The sequence below is a fragment of the Argiope bruennichi genome, chromosome 6, assembly GCF_947563725.1.
Source record: "Argiope bruennichi chromosome 6, qqArgBrue1.1, whole genome shotgun sequence".
Taxonomy (NCBI): Eukaryota; Metazoa; Arthropoda; class Arachnida; order Araneae; family Araneidae; genus Argiope; species Argiope bruennichi.
Window position 1 is genome coordinate 17,649,840 of NC_079156.1, and position 23,062 is coordinate 17,672,901.

Genomic DNA, 23,062 nt, shown 5'->3' on the forward strand with positions numbered 1-23,062 from the left:
CTAGTATCTCGGGTACGAGATGGAGCGTTCCTTAATTCCACTATCTTAAAGTTATTGTTATAAGAGAGGACCATGCGGGTTCTAAACTTCAAAGGCACTTGTTCAGCTTGTCTCTTAATCGCACGAAAAGTCGGATTATTAGGAACAGAGCTTGAAACATCAGCGAAGGTTTCTCCAATAACATTTGCAATATCAAGTGGCGAGGAGTATGAAGCCGTTTCTGTATTTAAGATGGGGAAAGCGAATTCTTTATAAATTCCGTTTGCCGCTTTAACTTTCTTCCACAACTGTGCACTAGATGTATTGGAAGTGATGGTAGATATAAAACTTTGCCAAGATTCTTTTTGACTGCGGCGCCGAATTCGACGAGCATTTGCTCTTGCTCTTTTAAATGCAACAAGATTTTCCGTGGTAGGATACCTGCGGAAAATACCCCAACATTTTCTTTGTTCCTTATAAGCCTTACGACATTCATCATTCCACCATGGTTTGCGAAATTTGCGTGGAAGAGGGGTACGCTTTGGAATTGAAGCATCAGCGGCCTTAATAATGCAATCAGTGACATTTTGTACAGCCTCACTAATATCGGCAGATGAAATCATTTCCTCTGTAATCAATGCAAGCTTAGTAAATGTAGCCCAATCTGCTTTTTGGAAAATGTATGTTGGTTGGCTTTGCATCAAATTACTATTATCATGAGAGATGACAAGAGGAAAATGATCACTATTATGTAAATCGCTTTCAACTGCCAAATTCAATAATGGGAAAATTGCCGGAGAGCAAATAGCGAGGTCAAGGGAATGGAAAGTACGAGTGGGTTCATGAAAGTATGTCTTTTCGTTGTTATTGAGCAGACAGAGACAGTTATCAGAAATGAATTGTTCTATCTGTCGCCCACGGGAGTTAGTGCTATCCGAACCCCACAAAGTACTATGCCCGTTAAAATCACCAAGCAAAATGAAAGGAGTTGGAAGCTGATCAACCAAAGTATTCAAATCGTCCTGCAAAATAACTTCATTTGGAGGCAAGTAAAGGCAACAGACCGTGACTAAGGATTTGACATGAATCTGCACAGCCACAGCTTGCAAGTTAGTGCGTAGATTAAGGATAGTACTGGGATAAAAGTTGGAGGTTAAAATGCACACTCCACCAGAGAATGATGCACCAGTTTCGTTATCCTTCCTTGCACAATTATAACCTCTTAATTTGAAGTGAATATTTTGTTTCAAAAATGTCTCTTGAAGAGCTACGCAAACAGGATTTGATTTATTAATGAGAGCTTTGATGTCAGTTAGCTTTGTCCGAATGCCGCGACAATTCCACGAGAGAAAGGTACCCATTAAGAGAGTTTTTTAGCTTGGGAATTATAAAGAGCGTTAGTTTGAGTTGGCGTTATTTCGCAACTCATTTCAAGGTCATCCTCCTCTTCGTCGGATGGATGGAGAGCAATTGAATCAGGACTTTTGGACAATCCTCCAAAAATAGTAGGTAAATCCTTTTGGACTGTCCCCGTAGTTGCAAGTCCCAGAGCAACCGAATTTCGAATATTGGATTTTTTAAATTTTGATTTAAATTTTTCCGAAATCATTTCTTGTGAAAGGCCGTGTTTCGAAAGCTTTAATTTAAGAGCACGTGGAGGCTTTGGTTTTGGTTTACGTTTCGGTGGATCGTGAGATTCAGGAGCACTGTTTGTGGAAGGTTCTGTATCAGATTCGGATGTTTTTGCGGGAGGAACTTTTTCAGCAACAATCTGCACACAATTTTTACATGAACAGTTTTTACAATATGATTTTTTAACAGCTGATGCATAGCTGACCCCAGGGGAAGGTGTCTGTGCCTCGATTCTTCTTTTCGCTTCTGGATAAGAAATTTGTTCTTTTGTTTTCAAAGTTATAATTTCTTTTTCCAACCTCCAACGTGGACATGATCTGGAAAAGGAAGTATGTTCGCCATCACAGTTGACGCACTTTTCAGATGAGGTGCACTGCTGGCTATCATGTCCTTTCTCTGCACAACGGGCGCAAGTAAGTGTCCCGCGGCAGGCGATCTTAGGGTGCCCAAAACGTTGGCATTGAAAGCATCTCAGAGGGTTAGGTATAAAAGGACGCACTTTCAATCTCATATATCCTATTTTAACTACTTCTGGCAAAGTAGGCATTTGGAACGTAAGAACGAGGTGCTTTGTAGGGAGGAGTTGTCCATCCCGCCGAATTGAGATACGGCGTACATGTATCACTCCTTCAGGTTTTAGGTCATTTGTAATTTCTTCAATTGATGTATGAAATAACTCCCCACATGTAATAACACCTTTAGAAGAATTAAGAGATGTATGCGCGCTTACAGAAATGGGAATTGTAGCCAATGCTTTCAGTTTGAGAATTTGATTAGATTGTTTTCGAGAATTAACTTCCACCAACAAATCTCCCGAACGAAGTTTGCGAATGGCAGAAACTTCCCCAAGTGTTCCAGAAACGGCTTTTTCTACAAGGAACGGAGAGACCGTGTGAAATGTCTCCTTATCTTCAGAAAGTCTTTTGATAACAAAAAAATGATCGTAATATTTTTCTGTATTTTTTCGTGTCGTTTGTTGATTTAAGTTTTTAGGCCCCATACGATATGATAAGTGATTCGGGTCCGACGGCACCGCCCACCACGGAGCCCAACAAGGGAAGGCAGCCACCGGCTCTGGCCATTCCCAGCCTCGGCGCTTACCCTAGCGCTAATCGGTACCTATACGCTCGGAGTTACCCCCGGGGACAGTGACCACCCTTAACGCCAAGCCCAAGGAGTAACCCCTTCGCTTGATCCCTAGCAGACTAGTAACTCAAGTTGCTAGTTACCGGCCGATTGATACACCGGGGACCACAGTGCACCGCCCGTCTAATGGGTCGCCACGCACGGCAAACACGTGGGGGTATTTGCTGTCCATGAGAAGCAGGAAGCAAACAGAGCGGCGACAGCTTCTCATGGAGAGCTCCCTCGCCTACCCTCGAGGGAAAGAAAAGAAAGGAGACAGCAGAAGGCGCAGTGGAGAGTAAACATAAAGGGAGTAAAGATCCCTGGGAACCTCGGGATTGGGACACCCGTACTCACCTATACTAGGTGAGCCCCTGAGGGGTGATAAAACTCGAAAGTAATAACAAAAGGATAGCATGTGTGTTCTGCGAGTCAAAGATGGCTCAAAATTTTCCACATACAAACTCATTACTGGAGAGGTGTGGAAAGAGCCTGAGCATAGTCTTAAAGCCTGATGGTGAATATAATTAAGCCGTGAAAGGTATGAAAGTCGCGTGAATCCGTAAACGATGCACCCATAATCCAGTTTTGAACGTATGACGCTTCTATATACACGTAGTAAGCAAGTGCGATCAGCGCCCCAAGCAGTGTTTGAGAGAACTCTTAAAATATTTAGAGACTTGAGACATGTCTACCTCAAATATGTGATATGGGGAAGGAAAGTCAATTTTTTGTCAAAAATTACCCCAAGAAATTTGCATTCATTCTGCATAATTAAAGGTGTGTCTTGAATAAATAATTCCGGATCTGGATGTAACAATCTTCTACAGAAATGAACACCAAAGGTTTTTTGAGCAGAAAACGTGAAACCGTTTTTATTTGTCCAAGCTATCATATTATTGATTGCTGTTTGCAGCTGTCTTTCAATAAATCTCATATCTCTACCAGAACAAGATATCTGAAGATCGTCCACATAAAGTGATCTTTGTATGCAGGAAGGTAAAACTGATAAAATATTATTAATTTTTAAAATAAATAGGGTTACACTTAAAACGGAGCCCTGAGGAACGCCCTCTTCTTGGCAATAAACATCAGAATAAGTATTTCCCAGTCTAATTCTAAAATAACGGTGTTGTAAAAAGTTTTGTATAAACATAGGCAAATGTCCACGAAAATCCAGCTCAAATAGGTCTTTCAAAATCCCATATCGCCATGCTCTATCATAAGCCTTCTCTATGTCGAAAAAAATTGAGACCAGATGGTGGCGTCTGAGAAAGGCTGTACGAATGGCACTTTCTAATAAAATCAGATTATCTGTTGTACAGCGGCCTTTACGGAAACCGCTCTGAAATGGCGAAATACATCCTTTTTTTCCCAAAATATAGGTTAAACGCGCATTTACAATCTTTTCAAGAAGTTTGCACATGCAGCTGGTCAATGCAATTGGACGGTAATTGAGAGGATCTAAAGGATCTTTATTAGGCTTCAATATGGGAATGATGGTGGCATATTTCCATTTTTATGGAAAATAATGCTCTTTCCATATTCTATTAAACATGTATAGAATATTATCAAGAGAGTCATCTGACAGATGCGAGATCATAGAATAAGTGATGCCATCAGGACCTGGTGAAGTTTGCTTAGTTGTGGACAATGATTCACGTAATTCTTCTATGGTCAGATCGACGTTATATGTGAGAATCTTTTTTGTGCGAAATCGAAGGGGAATTTTTTCCTGTTGTGTACTTATAGGACAGAAATGGTTCTGTATAGTTTTGTGCTGCGCATACAGATTCAAATGTTTCTGCTAAAATATTAGTCATTTCCTGTAAGTCACAAATTTCCCGATCCTTCACTTTTAAATATGATACAGGATATTCAGAATAAATTCCACACGCCTTTTTTACTAGATTCCACATTTCTGTCACTGATACAGAAGAATTAATATTGGATGTAAGTTTAATCCAGGAATTCCGTTGGGCTTGGCGCCGAGTACGTCTAGCTATAGCTTTAGCTTTTTGAAATAAAATAAAATTTTCCGTAGATGGCCGTCTTCGGAACTTATTCCATGCAATTTGTTGATTCCTGCGCGTTTCTGTGCACCGACTATTCCACCAAGGTTTCCGAAATTTAGGGAAAGCAGTGCCAGATTTTGGAATTGTTTCATCTGCTGCTCTGAGTATTGAAGAGGTCACATTATTGACAACAACATCAAGGTCTGGATGTTCCACCATATCCCTTGATATTTTGGCCCTGCTGTGAAACTCGTCCAATCAGCTTTATCATAAATATAACGTTTAGGTCGTTGCGGTACCATGACAGGTATATTAACTTGAGTGAGGAAAATTGGGAAATGATCACTTTCACATAAGTCATTCCCCACTCGAAAAGTGAAAAACGGAGCAATAGGGGCTGAACAGAGAGCAAGATCTAAACAATGGAAAGTTTTACTACCCAAATGAAAGTGGGTATAGTCACCATTATTCAAAAGACAAAGAGAGTGATCAGAAATAAATTCCTCAATTTGTCTTCCACGAGGATTCGTGCTATTACTACCCCAAACAGGACTATGAGCGTTAAAATCACCTATTATTATGAACGGTGCTGGCAATTCAGAAACTAATCTATCAAGTTCATGTTTATCAATGGCGGAATTAGGAGGCAAGTAAAGAGAACAAACTGTAATTAAGCGCGGAATCGCAGTACGAATCGCAACCGCTTGCAGTTGTGTGTGAAGTGGGATTATAGATGTGGGGTGGTCATGCGAGACGAGGAGAGCAACACCTCCCGATGCTCTATCAGAGTTACCATCTCTTCGAATCAAACTATAACGTTTAATTTTTGCTGGGTCGCTTGATTTTAAGTATGTCTCTTGAAATGCCATGCAGACAGGGTGAAAATTGTTAATAAAGTCCTTGATTTGGTGCAATTTATTGCGAAAGCCACGACAGTTCCATGAAATAAGTGTGGCCATAAAATCAGCGTTTACGTTGAGATTTTTTCTTAACTTTGCCTGCAGTAACATCATCGAGCTGCGTAGAAGGTTCCATATCCATTTCAGAGAGGTCTGAAGAGGATGGATTAATAGATAAAAGTTCATCAGGCGGAGGTTGATTGGTAATACCAGAAGATTTTAATTTTTTTCGGAGTTCTTTCGTCGGTTTGTTATTACTGCATACTTCAGGGTCTGTATGTAGAGCAACAGCTGCAACAGGTGAAGTACAACTGGAACTAGTATGTACAGGGGTTGCAAGTTTAGATGCATAATAGTCAGTTTTAGTTGGAAGTTTTTTCGGCTGTGTTACATTGGCTTTTAAAGGTTGTAATTTTTTGAGTTTGGTTTGGTTTTTTGTGTTTTTTTGGCACAAGAGCCATTCTTGGCTAAACTGCGCCAGACTTTTGTTGAATTAAAGTTGAATTCTAGAAACCATTTGAATTAAAAGCGATACAGTTTTTAAAAAAACAAGACACATATGATACGCAAAAATGATTATCAAGAAAATTGAAAAATGTTAAATACTCATAAAAAACCCAATTGATTTTAAAAATTTAAAAACATTTGGATGGTGTTTCTCACCAATCAAGTCTTTTAAGTTAAGAGAAGTTGACTTAAAAAGGCAATGACGCTGATGATTAAAAGAAGGACATTCAACAAAGATGTGCTTTACACTAAAATTCACATGACACGTGGGGCAAATTGGCGCTCTATCACCAAAAATTAGATGACGGTGAGTGAAACGCGTATGACCTATACGGATGGATGGATGGATGGATGTGATAATTCTCTGGCGCAAGATCCTTTTCTAGGATATGCTGCACCGAAAACACAGTTCATTTGTCGAGTTTCTATTTAGTTCCTTAAGATCCAACGTAAAAAACTGGTAAAACAGTAGGTAAAAGTACTATAATAGTAACTTTAAATTTCATTAAAAATTCCAATTTTCTTTAGGAACGGAAATAAATTTTTATGGGGTCTTTCTCCTATAAGGAAAGACAAGTTAAAATCAGAGGAGTTAAAAAAGTTCATGCGCTCTCTATAAAAATCCGAACATTCAATTAAAATATGACGTGTAGTCAGTGGAACATTGCACGAACCGCACACAGGTGGAGATTCACCGAATAGTAAATGTCTGTGTGTGATACGTGAATGTCCAATACGCAGTCTAGTTAAAATTACATCAAATTTTCTGTTGAAAGTTGAAGTCCATGTCATAATATACGGTTTCACTTCGTGGAGTTTGTTATTTACTTCTTGATTCCAGTCATTTTGCCAAGTCTTCAGCATCCACTTACGTATTGTGTTCTTTATATCAGTGTAATGAAGAGGTTGAGGGCGATATGTAGTAGCAAATTTAGCTGCAGTATCTGCCTGTTCATTTCCTGTTATGCCGACATGCGCTGGTATCCATGAAAATAAAATTGTAAAACCTCTCCTATGCAGATGGGATTGCAAACGCTTGATTTCCCATGTAAGACTATGAGAATTCCTACCACTATTCAAGGATTCCAAAGCACTCAAAGAGTCAGAGTAAATAATGGCTTTTACTGGACTTTTTTCAGAAAGATATTTTAATGATATATACAATGCTGTCAATTCAGAGGTAAAAACAGAGGTGAAATCGTGAAGTTTATAACTTATAATGTCATTCTCACAAACAAAAGCGCAACCAGTATTTGTATCAGATTTAGAGCCATCTGTATAAATGGGTAGATAATCATAAAATAATTGTCTGTGGGAAAAGAAAATAGATTTGAAAATAGAGCTACATATCTCTGCTTTGTATAGATTCTTAAAAGGATTCAGGTAGGTGATGTTATTGCAGATCCAAGGGGGGTTTACAAATGAATCACTATTGCTGACATCAAGAGTCTGAAATTCATCTGGAAGTAATTGGCGAATTCGTAGTCCCAAAGGAGGTATACATGAAGACCGTTTATTGAATAGCCTGTCTGTGCTGTGATCCAAAAAGATTTTCCTCAAAGGGTTATTTTCATTTGATAAAACTCGAAAGTAATAACAAAAGGATAGCATGTGTGTTCTGCGAGTCAAAGATGGCTCAAAATTTTCCACATACAAACTCATTACTGGAGAGGTGCGGAAAGAGCCTGAGCATAGTCTTAAAGCCTGATGGTGAATATAATTCAGCCGTGAAAGGTATGAAAGTCGCGTGGATCCGTAAACGATGCATCCATAATCCAGTTTTGAACGTATGACGCTTCTATATACACGTAGTAAGCAAGTGCGATCAGCGCCCCAAGCAGTGTTTGAAAGAACTCTTAAAATATTTAGAGACTTGAGACATGTCTTCCTCAAATATGTGATATGGGGAAGAAAAGTCAATTTTTTGTCAAAAATTACCCCAAGAAATTTGCATTCATTCTGCATAATTAAAGGTGTGTCTTGAATAAATAATTCCGGATCTGGATGTAACAATCTTCTACAGAAATGAACACCAAAGGTTTTTTGAGCAGAAAACGTGAAACCGTTTTTATTTGTCCAAGCTATCATATTATTGATTGCTGTTTGCAGCTGTCTTTCAATAAATCTCATATCTCTACCAGAACAAGATATCTGAAGATCGTCCACATAAAGTGATCTTTGTATGCAGGAAGGTAAAACTGATAAAATATTATTAATTTTTAAAATAAATAGGGTTACACTTAAAACTGAGCCCTGAGGAACGCCCTCTTCTTGGCAATAAACATCAGAATAAGTATTTCCCAGTCTAACTCTAAAATAACGGTGTTGTAAAAAGTTTTGTATAAACATAGGCAAATGTCCACGAAAATCCAGCTCAAATAGGTCTTTCAAAATCCCATATCGCCATGCTCTATCATAAGCCTTCTCTATGTCGAAAAAAATTGAGACCAGATGGTGGTGTCTGAGAAAGGCTGTACGAATGGCACTTTCTAATAAAATCAGATTATCTGTTGTACAGCGGCCTTTACGGAAACCGCTCTGAAATGGTGAAATACATCCTTTTTTTTCCAAAATATAGGTTAAACGCGCATTTACAATCTTTTCAAGAAGTTTGCACATGCAGCTGGTCAATGCAATTGGACGGTAATTGAGAGAATCTAAAGGATCTTTATTAGGCTTCAATATGGGAATGACGGTGGCATATTTCCATTTTGATGGAAAATAATGCTCTTTCCATATTCTATTAAACATGTATAGAATATTATCAAGAGAGTCATCTGACAGATGCGAGATCATAGAATAAGTGATGCCATCAGGACCTGGTGAAGTTTGCTTAGTTGTGGACAATGATTCACGTAATTCTTCTATGGTCAGATCGACGTTATATGTGAGAATCTTTTTTGTGCGAAATCGAAGGGGAATTTTTTCTGTTGTGTTCTTATATGACAGAAATGGTTCTGTATAGTTTTGTGCTGCGCATACAGATGCAAATGATTCTGCTAAAATATTAGTCATTTCCTGTAAGTCACAAATTTCCCGATCCTTCACTTTTAAATAGGATACAGGATATTCAGAATAAATTCCACACGCCTTTTTTACTAGATTCCACATTTCTGTCACTGATACAGAAGAATTAATATTGGATGTAAGTTTAATCCAGGAATTCCGTTGGGCTTGGCGCCGAGTATGTCTAGCTATAGCTTTAGCTTTTTGAAATAAAATAAAATTTTCCGTAGATGGCCGTCTTCGGAACTTATTCCATGCAATTTGTTGATTCCTGCGCGTTTCTGTGCACTGACTATTCCACCAAGGTTTCCGAAATTTAGGGAAAGCAGTGCCCGATTTCGGAATTGTTTCATCTGCTGCTCTGAGTATTGAAGAGGTCACATTATTGACAACAACATCAAGGTCTGGATGTTCCACCATATCCCTTGATATTTTGGCCCTGCTAGTGAAACTCGTCCAATCAGCTTTATCAAAAATATAACGTTTAGGTCGTTGTGGTACCATGACAGGTATATTAACTTGAGTGAGGAAAATTGGGAAATGATCACTTTCACATAAGTCATTCCCCACTCGAAAAGTGAAAAACGGAGCAATAGGGGCTGAACAGAGAGCAAGATCTAAACAATGGAAAGTTTTACTACCCAAATGAAAGTGGGTATAGTCACCATTATTCAAAAGACAAAGAGAGTGATCAGAAATAAATTCCTCAATTTGTCTTCCACGAGGATTCGTGCTATTACTACCCCAAACAGGACTATGAGCGTTAAAATCACCTATTATTATGAACGGTGCTGGCAATTCAGTAACTAATCTATCAAGTTCATGTTTATCAATGGCGGAATTAGGAGGCAAGTAAAGAGAACAAACTGTAATTAAGCGCGGAATCGCAGTACGAATCGCAACCGCTTGCAGTTGTGTGTGAAGTGGGATTATAGATGTGGGGTGGTCATGCGAGACGAGGAGAGCAACACCTCCCGATGCTCTATCAGAGTTACCATCTCTTCGAATCAAACTATAGCGTTTAATTTTTGCTGGGTCGCTTGATTTTAAGTATGTCTCTTGAAATGCCATGCAGACAGGGTGAAAATTGTTAATAAAGTCCTTGATTTGGTGCAATTTATTGCGAAAGCCACGACAGTTCCATGAAATAAGTGTGGCCATAAAATCAGCGTTTACGTTGAGATTTTTTCTTAACTTTGCCTGCAGTAACATCATCGAGCTGCGTAGAAGGTTCCATATCCATTTCAGAGAGGTCTGAAGAGGATGGATTAATAGATAAAAGTTCATCAGGCGGAAGTTGATTGGTAATACCAGAAGATTTTAATTTTTTTCGGAGTTCTTTCGTCGGTTTGTTATTACTGCATACTTCAGGGTCTGTATGTAGAGCAACAGCTGCAACAGGTGAAGTACAACTGGAACTAGTATCTACAGGAGTTGCAAGCTTAGATGCATAATAGTCAGTTTTAGTTGGAAGTTTTTTCGTCTGTGTTACATTTGCTTTTAAAGGTTGTAATTTTTTGAGAGGAGGGCAAACTATTTTCGTTAATAATTCTTCAGTTTGAGTTGAACCGACATTAGTGTTTTCTGGTTTTGATTTCAAAAGAGAGGAATACGATACACCAGACTTAGGCATTCTATCATTGACTATTTGGCGGGCTTCTTTAAAGGTTATGTTGTTTTTTATTTTAATGGCTAGGATTTCTTTTTCCATTTGCCATTTAGGGCAAAATTTAGAAGATGCTGCATGAGCGCATGCACAGTTAGGGCATTTCAATATTTCTGAATCGCATGTGTTAGTTTCATGATCCAATGAAGAACATTTACCACATACCATTTTACCACGACATGATTGCCGAGAGTGACCATACCTCTGACACTGGTAACATCTCAGAGGATTAGGTATGTATGGACGAATGTTACACCGCAAATATCCAGCACGTATGAATTTTGGTAGAACAGGCGTTTCAAATGTAAGAACAACATGCTTTGTGGGAATTAAACGTCCGTCACGTCGAACATGAATGCGACGAGCGGCGCAGACCCCCTGGGATCGTAATTCTTCCACTAATTCTGTGTCAGAGTGTTGTACAAGAGATTGTTCCGAGACAACCGCCCGTGAGAAATTCAATGTCTTGTGAAGAGATACTTTTATTGGCCATGAACCTAAGGTAGTAAGTTTACTCAGAGTATCTGCTTGCTTTTTTGATTTCGTTTGAATAAGGAGATCGCCAGAACGCATTTTCTTAATATCTGATACTTCACCAATGGTAGATAGAATCAATTTATGTACAAGGAATGGAGAAAGCGCATGAAAAGTTTCATCAGTATGCATAATAAAATAACGAGAATTTGATGTTGCTTCGGTGACGTTTGTGAAAAAGCCCATACAAAGAGGGATTCAAATTCGGGAACCGACGGCACCGCCCACCACGGAGCCCAACTAGGGAAGGCAATTGCTGGCTCTGGGCATTCCCAGCCTCAGTATCCACCCTGGCGCTAGCCGGTACCTATACGCTAAGGGCCACTTCCAGGAACGTCTACCACCCTTAACGCAGAGCCCCAGAAGGTGACCCCTTCGCTTGATCCCCTTGAGCAGACCAGCCAAATGGCTGGGATACCAGCCGATTGATACACCGGGGACCGAAATGTACCACCCGTCTAATGGGTCGCCACGCACGGCATACACGTGGGGATTTTGGCTGTCCATGAGAAGCAAGAAGCAAACAGAGCGGCGACAGCTTCTCATGGAGAGCTCCCTCGCTTGCCATCGAGGGAAGGAAAAACACAGCAGAAAGCAGAAGGCGTAGGGGAGTGGAAACATAAAGGGAGTATAGATCCCTGGGTACCTCGGGATTGGGACACCCGTACTCACCTATAGTAGGTGAGCCCCTGAGGGGATGACCTATACGGAGGCGAGTCAATTTAACATCAGCCTCTCGTATAGGTAGAACAGGCCACAAACCAATTGTAGGTTTTATTAAATGTAGTTTGTTCTGGATCTGTAGGTCCCATGAATCTTGCTAAGTTGTACAGAGTTTATAAACAAGTGACTTTTTGATGTCACAATATGGGAGGGCCTGAGACTGAAATGTTGATGAAGATTTAGCTGCAACATCAGCCCTTTCATTGCCCGCAATACCCACGTGAGCCGGAACCCAGCAGAGAATTATATTAAAACCCCTGTTTTGTAGTAACCGCAGGTTAAACAAAATTTCTAAAGCGATTGGATGCATGTGGTTTTGGAAATGAGCAAGGGTTTCCAAAGCACTCATACTGTCCGTATATATGATAAAATTACGCTCAGTAGAAGGGGAAATTTCCTTTAGTGCGTAAAAAATTGCAATCAACTCAGCAGTAAAAACAGAACAAACGTGGTTAAGACGGTAGCTGAGTGTATCAGATGGAGTTATAATGGCACAACCAACATGTCCATCTGATTTTGAGCCATCTGTAAACACTGGGGTAAAAGAGGAATACTGACAGCGGTGGTCATGGAAAATCTGTTGAAAAATAACAGAACTAGTTGAAAGTTTATCAAAGCCAAGAAAAGGGTTCAGAAAAGACAAATTTGGAATATCCCAAGGAGGAAAAGATGGTTTGGTTTGGTTTGTGCTGTTTATTGGCGCAAGAGCCATATTTGGCCATGCTGCGCCAATCCAATGGTAAAATATAAAAGTGAGGTAAAAAGTAGATTTAAATAGCAAATTTAGTTAAAAAAATGATAGACTAATCAAGGAAGGAATTAATGTCTGGATTCTATTGATCACAGTGATACGACAGATATTGTACATACTAAATACAAGTATAAAATCTTACAGCTTTTAAAAATTTAAAAATATTTGGGTGGGGATTTTCACCCACCAGGTCCTGCAAGTTCAACGAAGTTAAATGAAAAAAGCGAATACGTTGGAAGTTAAAATCAGTACATTCAATTAAAATATGTTTAATAGTAAAATCCACACGGCATGTGGGGCACTTTGGTGCCGCTTCACCGAAAAGAAGATGTTTGTGTGTGAAGCGAGTATGTCCTATACGCAGGCGAGTCATTTTGACGTCAACCTCACGTATAGGGAGAACAGATCACAATCCAATAGTTGGTTTAATGGAATGTAATTTATTTTCGGTTCGCTGATCCCACGTCAATTGCCAAGAAGAAAAAATGTGTTTAGCCAAGGACTTCTTAATATCGCAATAAGGAAGTCCCTGAGACAAAGCATTCGCTGCTGATTTTGCCGTTAAATCCGCCATTTCGTTTCCAGCAATGCCAACATGACTCGGCACCCAACAGAAAATAATTTGAAAGCCTTCATTTTGTAACAGGCGCAAGATAAATAAAATTCTAACAGCAATCGGGTGCATCCGATTGTGATAGTGAGTTAGTGTCTCCAAAGCAGTCATGCTATCAGTGTAAATAATAAATTTACGCTGAGTAGAAGGGGAGATTTTCTGAAGAGCGCAGAAAATGGCCACCAACTCAGCAGTAAAAACTGAGCAGCAATTGTGTAAACGGTGGCTCAGTGTATCAGATGGTAGTATGATTCCACAGCCAACATGACCATCTGATTTCGAGCCATCCGTGAAAATTGGTGTAAAGGAAGAAAACCGATAGCGATGATATAGAAACATCTGTTGAAATATAATCGGTGCAGTTGAGGATTTTTCAAATCCTGAGAAGGGGTTTAGAAAAGAAAATTGTGGTATATCCCAAGGTGGAAAACAAAACAGATCAGCGGATTTAATAGTAATATTTTCAAGGCCCGAGTCATGAAGGATATTTTTAATTCTCTCATTGAATGGAAGGATATGAAATGGACGGGCATTATACAATCTGCGAAGAACAGGCGGAAATTTAATTTGACGTAAAGGGTGCTTTGACACTGACATGATTCGGAAGTAATACGAAGTGGACAATTTGTTACGCCTTAAATTTAGGAGCATTTGGTGACAGATAACATGCAGGCTCTCAACGGGAGAGGTCCGAAATGCACCGGAACAAATTCGTAAGGCAAAGTGGTGAACAGTATCCAATCGCCGCAAGATGGAAGCGCTGGCAGAACCATACACCATACAGCCATAATCGATTCGGGATAGAATTACTGCTTCATAAATGCGGAGTAGGGAGGTTCGATCGGCACCCCAAGATGTTCTGCAGAGTACCTTCAGAACATTTAAGGATTTCTCACACTTCTTCCGCAGGTGCAAGATGTGCGGAAGGAAAGTCAACTTGCGATCGAAGATTATTCCCAAAAACCGTATTTCATTTACGACAGGAATCGATATATTACCAATGTTAATATTTGGATCCAAGTGAATGTTTCTCTTTCGGCAAAAGTGCACACAACGGCTCTTCTCCGGTGAGATATTGTGTCCGTTGTTTTTGCACCAAGCTACTAATTTATTCACAGCATTCTGCAATTGTCTCTCAATAAGGTTCATACTGCTTCCTTGGCATGAGATCTGAAGATCATCCACATAAAGACTTGCTTGTACAAATGAAGGCAAATGAGTTAAAATCTGGCTCAGATGAATAATAAAAAGGGTGACACTGAGGACACTTCCCTGCGGAACTCCCTCAGCCTGAATAAAACTATTAGAATAAAAGTTCCCAACACGAACTTTGAAAGTCCGATGTGATAAAAAGTTCAATAAGAATATGGGCAGGTTTCCCCTAAAACCAAAGTTAAAAAGCGTACAGTGTATGCCGTAGCGCCATGTACGGTCATACGCCTTCTCAATATCGAAAAATATGGAGACAAGGTGGTTCCTCCTTACAAATGCGTTGCGAATTTCAGTTTCCAGTAATACGAGGTTGTCAAAAGTAGACCGACCTCGACGGAAACCACTCTGCAACGGAGAGATGCATCCTTGTTTCTCCAATTCGTATATGAGCCGAGCATTGACCATTCTCTCAAAAGTCTTGCAAAGACAGCTTGTTAAAGCAATTGGTCGGTAGTTCAGAGGATTAGAAGATTCCTTGGCAGGTTTTATAATGGGGATCACAATCGCTTCTCGCCATTGTGAAGGGTACTTCTGCTCAGTCCATATTCTGTTGAAAAGCATTAACAGATTGGAAAGGGAAGTGGTATTCAAATGGCGGAGCATATTGTATGTAATCCCATCAGGCCCGGGACAGGAATCATGGGCATGAGATAATGCTGTTTCTAGCTCAAACATTCTAAACTCGCAATTGTATGGAAAGGTATTTCGTTCGTTAAAGCGCAAAGGCAACCGTTCCGCACGATTCTTAATTGTAAGAAAGTCAGGGTTATAAGAATCAGTAGCGGAAACCTGTGCAAATGTTTGACCGAGAATGTTGGCAACGTCTAATGGGGCAGAATACTTCACATTCCCTCTATTTAAAACAGGAATGGAGGATTCATGATATATTCCATTAGCAGCCTTTACCTTTTTCCATAGAACTTTGCTGGATGTTGAGGATGTGATAGAGGATATGAATTGAATCCAGGATTCCCTCTGACTACGACGTCGTATGCGGCGAGCTAGTGCTTTGGCTTTTTTAAAAGCTATAAGATTCTCTGTTGTAGGGTACCTTCGAAAGGTGTTCCAAAACTTTTTCTGCTGCTTGTGACTGTTGGTACAGGCTTCATTCCACCACGGTCTGCGAAATTTTCTTAGACGTGGTGAACTCTTTGGAATAGTGGAAGTTGCGGCACATATTATACTGTCAACGACATTTTGAACTGCTTCCGAGATGTCTGATGTATTTACCATTGTCTCTGTGATATCTGCCAGTTGAGAGAAAGTAGTCCAATCTGCCCGCTGGAATAAGAAACGCGGAGGACAATAAGTCGCACCGCTTCCATCAGCATGGGAAACGATAATAGGATAGTGATCGCTATTATATAAATCGTTGCTAACAGCAAAAGTTAGCAACGGCAGAAGTTCGGGAGAACATATGGCCAAATCAAGACTGTGGAAGGTACGTGTAGGCTCGTGAAAGTACGTCTTCTCATCATTGTTGAGCAAACATAGACAGTTATTAGAAATGAACTGTTCTATTTGCTGCCCACGAGAATTTGTACTATTTGAACCCCACAACGTACTATGGCCATTGAAATCGCCAAGCAGGATAAAAGGCGAAGGAAGCTGGTCCACTAACTGGTCAAGATCTTGTTGACGAATGACATCATGAGGCGGTAAGTAAATACAGCAGACAGTGACCAAAAATTTTATATGAACTTGTACAGCCACAGCCTGTAGAGAGGTGTGTAGGGTGAGAGGAGTGCTCGGATATAAATTGGAAGTGAAGATGCAGACCCCTCCAGAACTATGAGCTCCATTGTCTGCATCTTTCCGAATACAATTGTAACCGCGTAATTTGATTGATATATTTGGCTTCAAGAAAGTCTCTTGAAAACCAAAACAAACAGGATGAAATCTGTTAATAATAGACTTGATGTCATGAAGTTTGGGCCGAATGCCGCGACAATTCCAAGAAAGGAAGGTACCCATTAAGAGAGTGATTTGGAAGGAGAGAGAGAAGAAGCAGTTGTTGGAGTTGCATGATCATCGCAACTCATACCAAGTTCATATTCATCCTCAGACGGATGCAGTTTAATATCGGGGCTATTAAGCGTGTCACCAAAGATGGACTGTAAGTCCTTATGGACAACACCTTGCGTCGCTAACCCCAATGCGACGGACCCCTCAGGGGCTCACCTACTATAGGTGAGTACGGGTGTCCCAATCCCGAGGTACCCAGGGATCTATACTTCCTTTATGTTTACTCTCCACTGCGCCTTCTGCTGTCTCCTTTTTTTCTTCTTTCCCTCGAGGGTAGGCGAGGGAGCTCTCCATGAGAAGCTGTCGCCGCTCTGTTTGCTTCCTGCTTCTCATGGACAGCAAATACCCCCACGTGTTTGCCGTGCGTGGCGACCCATTAGACGGGTGGTGCACTGTGGTCCCCGGTGTATCAATCGGCCGGTAACTAGCAACCTGAGTTACTAGTCTGCTAGGGATCAAGCGAAGGGGTTACTCCTTGGGCTTGGCGTTAAGGGTGGTCACTGTCCCCGGGGGTAACTCCGAGCGTATAGGTACCGATTAGCGCTAGGGTAAGCGCCGAGGCTGGGAATGGCCAGAGCCGGTGGCTGCCTTCCCTTGTTGGGCTCCGTGGTGGGCGGTGCCGTCGGGACCCGAAACCATATTCATATCGCATGGGGCCTAAAAACTTTCAGCAACGAACGGAAATTAAAAAAACTAAACAAATTTATTTTGATCATTTTTTTGTCATCAAGCGTTTATCTGACACAACCGAAACATTTCACACGGTTTCGCCATTCCTTGTTGAGAAAGCTATTGTGAGCGTAATTGGAGAAGTACCATCCATCCGTAAACTTCGTTCTGGTGACCTACTTGTGGAAGTTGGTACTCAAAAACAATCACATCAAATTTTAAAAATGAAAGCTTTGGCTACAATTCCTATTGAAGTGAGCACTCATTCTTCCCTTAATTCCTCAAAGGGTGTTATAACCTGTGGGGAGTTGTATCATTCTACGATTGAAGAAATTACGGAAGACCTGAAATCTGAGGGAGTAACTCATGTGCGTCGTATCTTTATCCGACGAGATGGACAACTCCTCCCCACAAAACACCTTGTTCTCACTTTCCAATCTCCAACTTTGCCAGAAAAGGTTAAAGCAGGCTACATGAAATTGGCTGTGCGACCCTTTATTCCTAATCCTCTGCGATGTTATCAGTGCCAGCGATTTGGACATTCTAAAATTTCCTGCCGCGGGACACCCACTTGCGCCCGTTGTGCAGAGAAAGGACACGACAGCCAGCAGTGTACGGCTCAAGAAAAATGTGTTAACTGCAGCGGCGATCACACATCCTTTTCTAGATCTTGTCCGCGTTGGCAGTTGGAGAAAGATATCATTGCATTGAAGACTAAGGAACAAATATCCTATGTAGAGGCAAAAAGAAAGATTCTCGCTCAAACACCTAAGCCAGGTCTAAGTTATGCTACAGCTTCAAAAGTTCCAGTTCCGGGAAATTTTTGTACAAACTGCTCCTGCATGAATTGTACTAAATTTACCACCAAAACAAAAATTGTTGAAAAAACATCAGAGTCAGAAACTGAACCATCCTCAAATAGTGTTCCAGACACAGATAAACCCACAAAACGGAAAACATCATCCAAATCGCAGAGATCACTTAAACTGAAACTTTCGAAATCTAACATTCCAGAAAAAATGATTTCCGAAAAATTAAAGGCAAAATTAAGGAAATCAAAAATCAAAAATTCTGTTGCTCTGGGGCTTGCAAATCAGGGTGTAGTCCATAGAGACCTTGCGTCTGTTTTTGGTGGCATGTCCAAGAGCCCCGACCTTATAACGCTACATCCGTCTGAGGAGGATGATGAAGAACCTCAAATGAGTTGCGATGCCACGCACTCTCCAACTACCGTCTCAAATACCTCTCCCCAAAATAAACTTTCTTAATGGGTACTTTTCTTTCGTGGAATTGTCGCGGCATTCGTTCAAAACTTCATGACATCAAGTCCATGTTCAATCAGTTTCATCCTATTTGTTTCGGTGTTCAGGAAACTTTCTTGTCACCTAACATTCCCATCAAATTGCGCGGGTATAACTGCGTTCGGAAAGATGCAGACACTGGACCTCGCAGTTCTGGAGGAGTCTGTATCTTCACATCTAATATTTATCCGAGCACAACTGTCACATTACATACATCTCTGCAGGCTGTGGCTGTACAAATTCACATACGAACATTGGTCACAGTCTGTTGCATATATCTACCACCTCATGATGTCATTCTTCAACATGATCTGGACAGTTTGGTAGACCAACTTCCTCCGCCTTTTATTATGCTTGGTGACTTTAACGGGCACAGTACTTTGTGGGGTTCGGCGAATGCTAATTCTAGAGGAAGACAGATTGAACAGTTAATTTCAAATAACAATCTCTGTCTACTTAATAATGATGAAACAACATACTTCCACGAACCCACACGCACCTTCCATAGTCTCGATCTTGTTATATGTTCTCCAGAATTGTTGCCTTTCTTAACCTTCGAAGTTTGCGAAGAATTATATGATAGTGATCATTTCCCAGTTATTGTTACCCATGCTTATAGAGGCGGTGTGGTTCATCAGCCTCCGCGTTTCTTATTTCAGCGGGCAAACTGGGATAATTTCTCGAAAGTAGCAGTTATCACTCAGGAAATGGTTAGTTCCGAAGACATTTCGGAGGCCGTTCAACATGTAATTGATGTCATAATGAATGCCGCTAACAATAGTATCCCTAAGAGCTCATCACGTCCAAGAAAATTCCGAAGGCCATGGTGGAATGATGCTTGTCGAAATAGCTATAAAAACCAGAAAAAGCGATGGAATATTTTCAGGAGATATCCTACGACAGAAAACCTTGTAGCCTTTAAACGAGCGAAAGCCATAGCCCGTCGCATACGGCGTAATAGTCAAAGAGAATGCTGGATAAAATTTGTATCGTCTATTACATCCTCTACTTGCAGTAAACATCTATGGAAGAAGGTGAAGGCCGTAAATGGGATTTATACCGAATTTTCTATTCCTGTTTTGAAATCGGGAAATTTGATGCATAGTGCCCCATCAGACGTAGCCAATGTACTCGGACAAACGTTCGCACGAGTTTCCGCAGTTGATTCTTACAGCTCTGATTTTCTAGCAATTAAGAATCGCGCGGAACAGTTGCCGTTGTGTTTCAATGACCAAAGTTCCTCTCCATACAATTGCGAGTTTAGGATGTTTGAATTGGAAAGGGCCTTATCTCAAACTCACGATACCAGTCCCGGCCCAGATGGAATCACGTACAGCATGCTTCGCCATTTGAATAAAACTTCACTTTCCAATCTACTGTTGTTATTCAACAGAATCTGGATAGAGCTGAAGTACCCAATACAATGGCGCGAAGCTATTGTGATTCCGATCTTAAAACCGGATAAAGACTCATTCAACCCTCTTAACTATCGGCCAATAGCTCTGACGAGTTGCCTCTGTAAGACTTTAGAACGGATGGTCAATGCTCGCTTTATGTATGAATTAGAGAGACAAGGATGCATCTCTCCGTTGCAGAGTGGTTTCCGTAGAGGTCGGTCAACGTTTGACAATCTCATACTTCTCGAAACCCAAATCCGCAACGCATTTGTTAGGAGAAACCACCTTGTTTCTATATTTTTTGACATAGAAAAAGCTTACGACCGCACATGGCGTTACGGCATACTTTCAACACTTTTCAATCTTGGTTTTAGGGGAAATTTACCTATATTTTTAAAAAACTTTTTATCTTGTCGAACATTTAAAGTTCGCATAGGAAACGTTTATTCTAATAATTTTATCCAAGCTGAGGGTGTTCCGCAGGGAAGTATCCTTAGTGTTACCCTTTTTATCCTACATTTTAGTCAGATACTAAACGTATTATCTCCACCCATTCAAGGCACTTTATATGTAGACGATCTTCAAATATCTTGCCAAGGGAGCAATATGCACTTGATTGAGCGGGAATTGCAAGTTACTGTTAATAAACTCGTAGATTGGTGCAATAAAAACGGACATACGATTTCCCCAGAGAAAAGTCACTGCGTTCACTTTTGTAGAAAGCGGGGTATTCATTTGGATCCTATAATCCGTATTCGAAACGCTACCATCCCTGTGGTTAATCAAACTAAATTTCTGGGTATAATATTCGACCATAAGCTCACTTTCCTTCCACACGTTTTACATCTTCGGAAGAAGTGTGACAGGTCATTAAATATACTCAAGGTACTTTCTAGAACCACCTGGGGAGCAGATTGTACTTCCATGCTCCGAATTTATAAAGCAGTTGTTTTATCTCGTATTGATTACGGATGTATGGTGTATGGCACTGCGCGTTCTACCATCTTGCGCAGACTTGACACTATACACCATTCTGCTTTGAGAATTTGTTCAGGAGCATTTCGCACCTCACCAGTGAATAGTTTGTATGTTCTCTGTCACCAATTACCACTTAGTTTACGACGCGAAAAATTATCCGTACAGTACTACTTTCGAGTTTTGTCTTTTCCGAAGCACCCCTTGTCTTCTATGACTTTTCCGGATAGTCTTCGGAGACTTCATAATGCTCGACCGTCTCACATCCTTCCCTTCTGCGAGAGAGCTAAATCTATCCTTCATGATTCTGAACTCCATGGTAGGGTAATCCAAACTACTGATCTCTTTTCCTTTCCCCCTTGGGATATTCTCCAAATTTCGTTTTTAAATCCCTTCTCTGGGTTTGGGAAGCAGGGTACTGCTCCTATTGTCTATCAGCATTTATTCAATGCTCATTGCTGTCAGTATGCAAAACACTTAAAAATTTTTACGGATGGTTCGAAGTCAAATGATCATGTTGGTTGCGGTATTGTTTTTGATGCCGATACATTCAGTTACCGTCTTGATACTTCTCTTTCAGTTCTATCTGCTGAATTATTAGCAGTTTTTTATGCTCTTCAGAAGATTTCATTCTCTCCTGAACGCAAATTCTGCATTTATACTGACAGCATGAGTTCATTGAAAATGCTTTCTAATCTCCAAAACCAGGTTCATCCAGTTGCCTTGGAAATCCTGAGACTCTTAAGGACTCTACAAGACAGGGATTTTCAAATACTTTTTTGCTGGATTCCTAGCCATGTTGGAATAATAGGTAATGAGATGGCGGATAGTGCAGCAAAAAATGCGTCTTTGGTTTTGCAGCAAGATATTCCGTACAACGATGCAAAAAATGCCTTTACGCGTCGTGTATACTCATTATGGCAAGAGTCATGGAATACTCAGACGAATAATAAACTCCATTCTGTAAAACCGATTATTTCTTCCTGGCCTTGTTTACCAGTGCGAGAGTTAGATGTCAAATTGGCTAGACTCCGCATTGGCCACACACGTTTTAGCCACAAACATCTTTTATTCGGCGAACGGGCTCCTTTCTGCTCAAAATGCCAAGCGTTTTTAACGGTTTTTCACCTTTTAATTGAATGTCCTAATTTTAATCATCATCGTTTGAGATTTTTTAATGCTTCATCAGTGGATATGCAAATGCTTGTAGGGGAACATCCCCACAAGAACCTTTTTAAATTTTTAAAAGCAACTGGATTTTACCATACTATTTAACATTTTTCTTTTTACCTTGTTTACAATTTTAAGACGTACTGCTTTGAAATTTTATCAGTGTTCAGTGTTATCAGTGCTCTATCCAGTTTTTAAAATTTTTTAAATAAAGTCAAAGACTACCTTTTTACCATGTGTCTGGCGCAGTATAGTCAGATATGGCTCTTGCGCCAATAAACGCCAAATTCCACTCCACTCCCAATGCGACGGAATTTTTCGATGCAGAATTTTTCAGTTTCTTTCGCAAATCTTTTTGCGTTAGGCCACGTTTTGCTAAGTTTAATGTCAGAGAGTTCTGTGATTTTGATTTTCTTCTAACAGTTTTTTGAGTATCAGTGTTAGTTTTCAGAGTATGTTCAGCATCGGAATCTGATGTTTTTTCATTATCTGTTGTTTTCCTGGCATATTTTAAGCAGTTTTCACAAGAGCAATTCTGACAGAAAGTTTTCTTAACTGCTGAAGCATAACTGACACCAGGGATTGGGGTCTGTGCCTTAACCCTGCGTCTGGCTTCAGGATAAGATAAATCCTCTTTGAATTTTATTGTCGTAACCTGCTTTTCCAGTGCCCAGCGAGGACAAGATCGAGAATATGAGGGATGATCGCCACCACAGTTTACGCACTTTTCTTCTGCGGTACACTGTTGGCTGTCATGCCCTTTTTGTGCGCAGCGGGCACAAGTGAGAGACCCGCGGCAATTCATTTTGGAGTGGCCAAAGCGTTGGCACTGGAAACACCTTAGTGGATTAGGGATATATGGC

The 23,062-nt window shown here is 40.5% G+C and overlaps 3 protein-coding genes across 3 annotated transcripts; 1 reads left to right on the plus strand and 2 right to left on the minus strand.

Moving 5' to 3' along the window:
• Positions 1-1,339: 1,339 nt before the first annotated feature.
• LOC129971293 (uncharacterized) lies at positions 1,340-2,611 on the minus strand. The gene has a single exon (XM_056084914.1). The coding sequence runs from the start codon at positions 2,609-2,611 to the stop codon at positions 1,340-1,342; it is 1,272 nt and encodes a 423-aa protein (XP_055940889.1).
• A 7,717-nt stretch (positions 2,612-10,328) lies between these two features.
• Positions 10,329-11,402, minus strand: LOC129971295 (uncharacterized). The gene has a single exon (XM_056084920.1). The coding sequence runs from the start codon at positions 11,400-11,402 to the stop codon at positions 10,329-10,331; it is 1,074 nt and encodes a 357-aa protein (XP_055940895.1).
• Positions 11,403-17,337: 5,935 nt separating this feature from the next.
• On the plus strand, positions 17,338-18,624 carry LOC129971296 (uncharacterized). Its single transcript, XM_056084921.1, has one exon. It carries the CDS (start codon positions 17,338-17,340, stop codon positions 18,622-18,624), a length of 1,287 nt encoding a protein of 428 aa, XP_055940896.1.
• Positions 18,625-23,062: the final 4,438 nt, after the last annotated feature.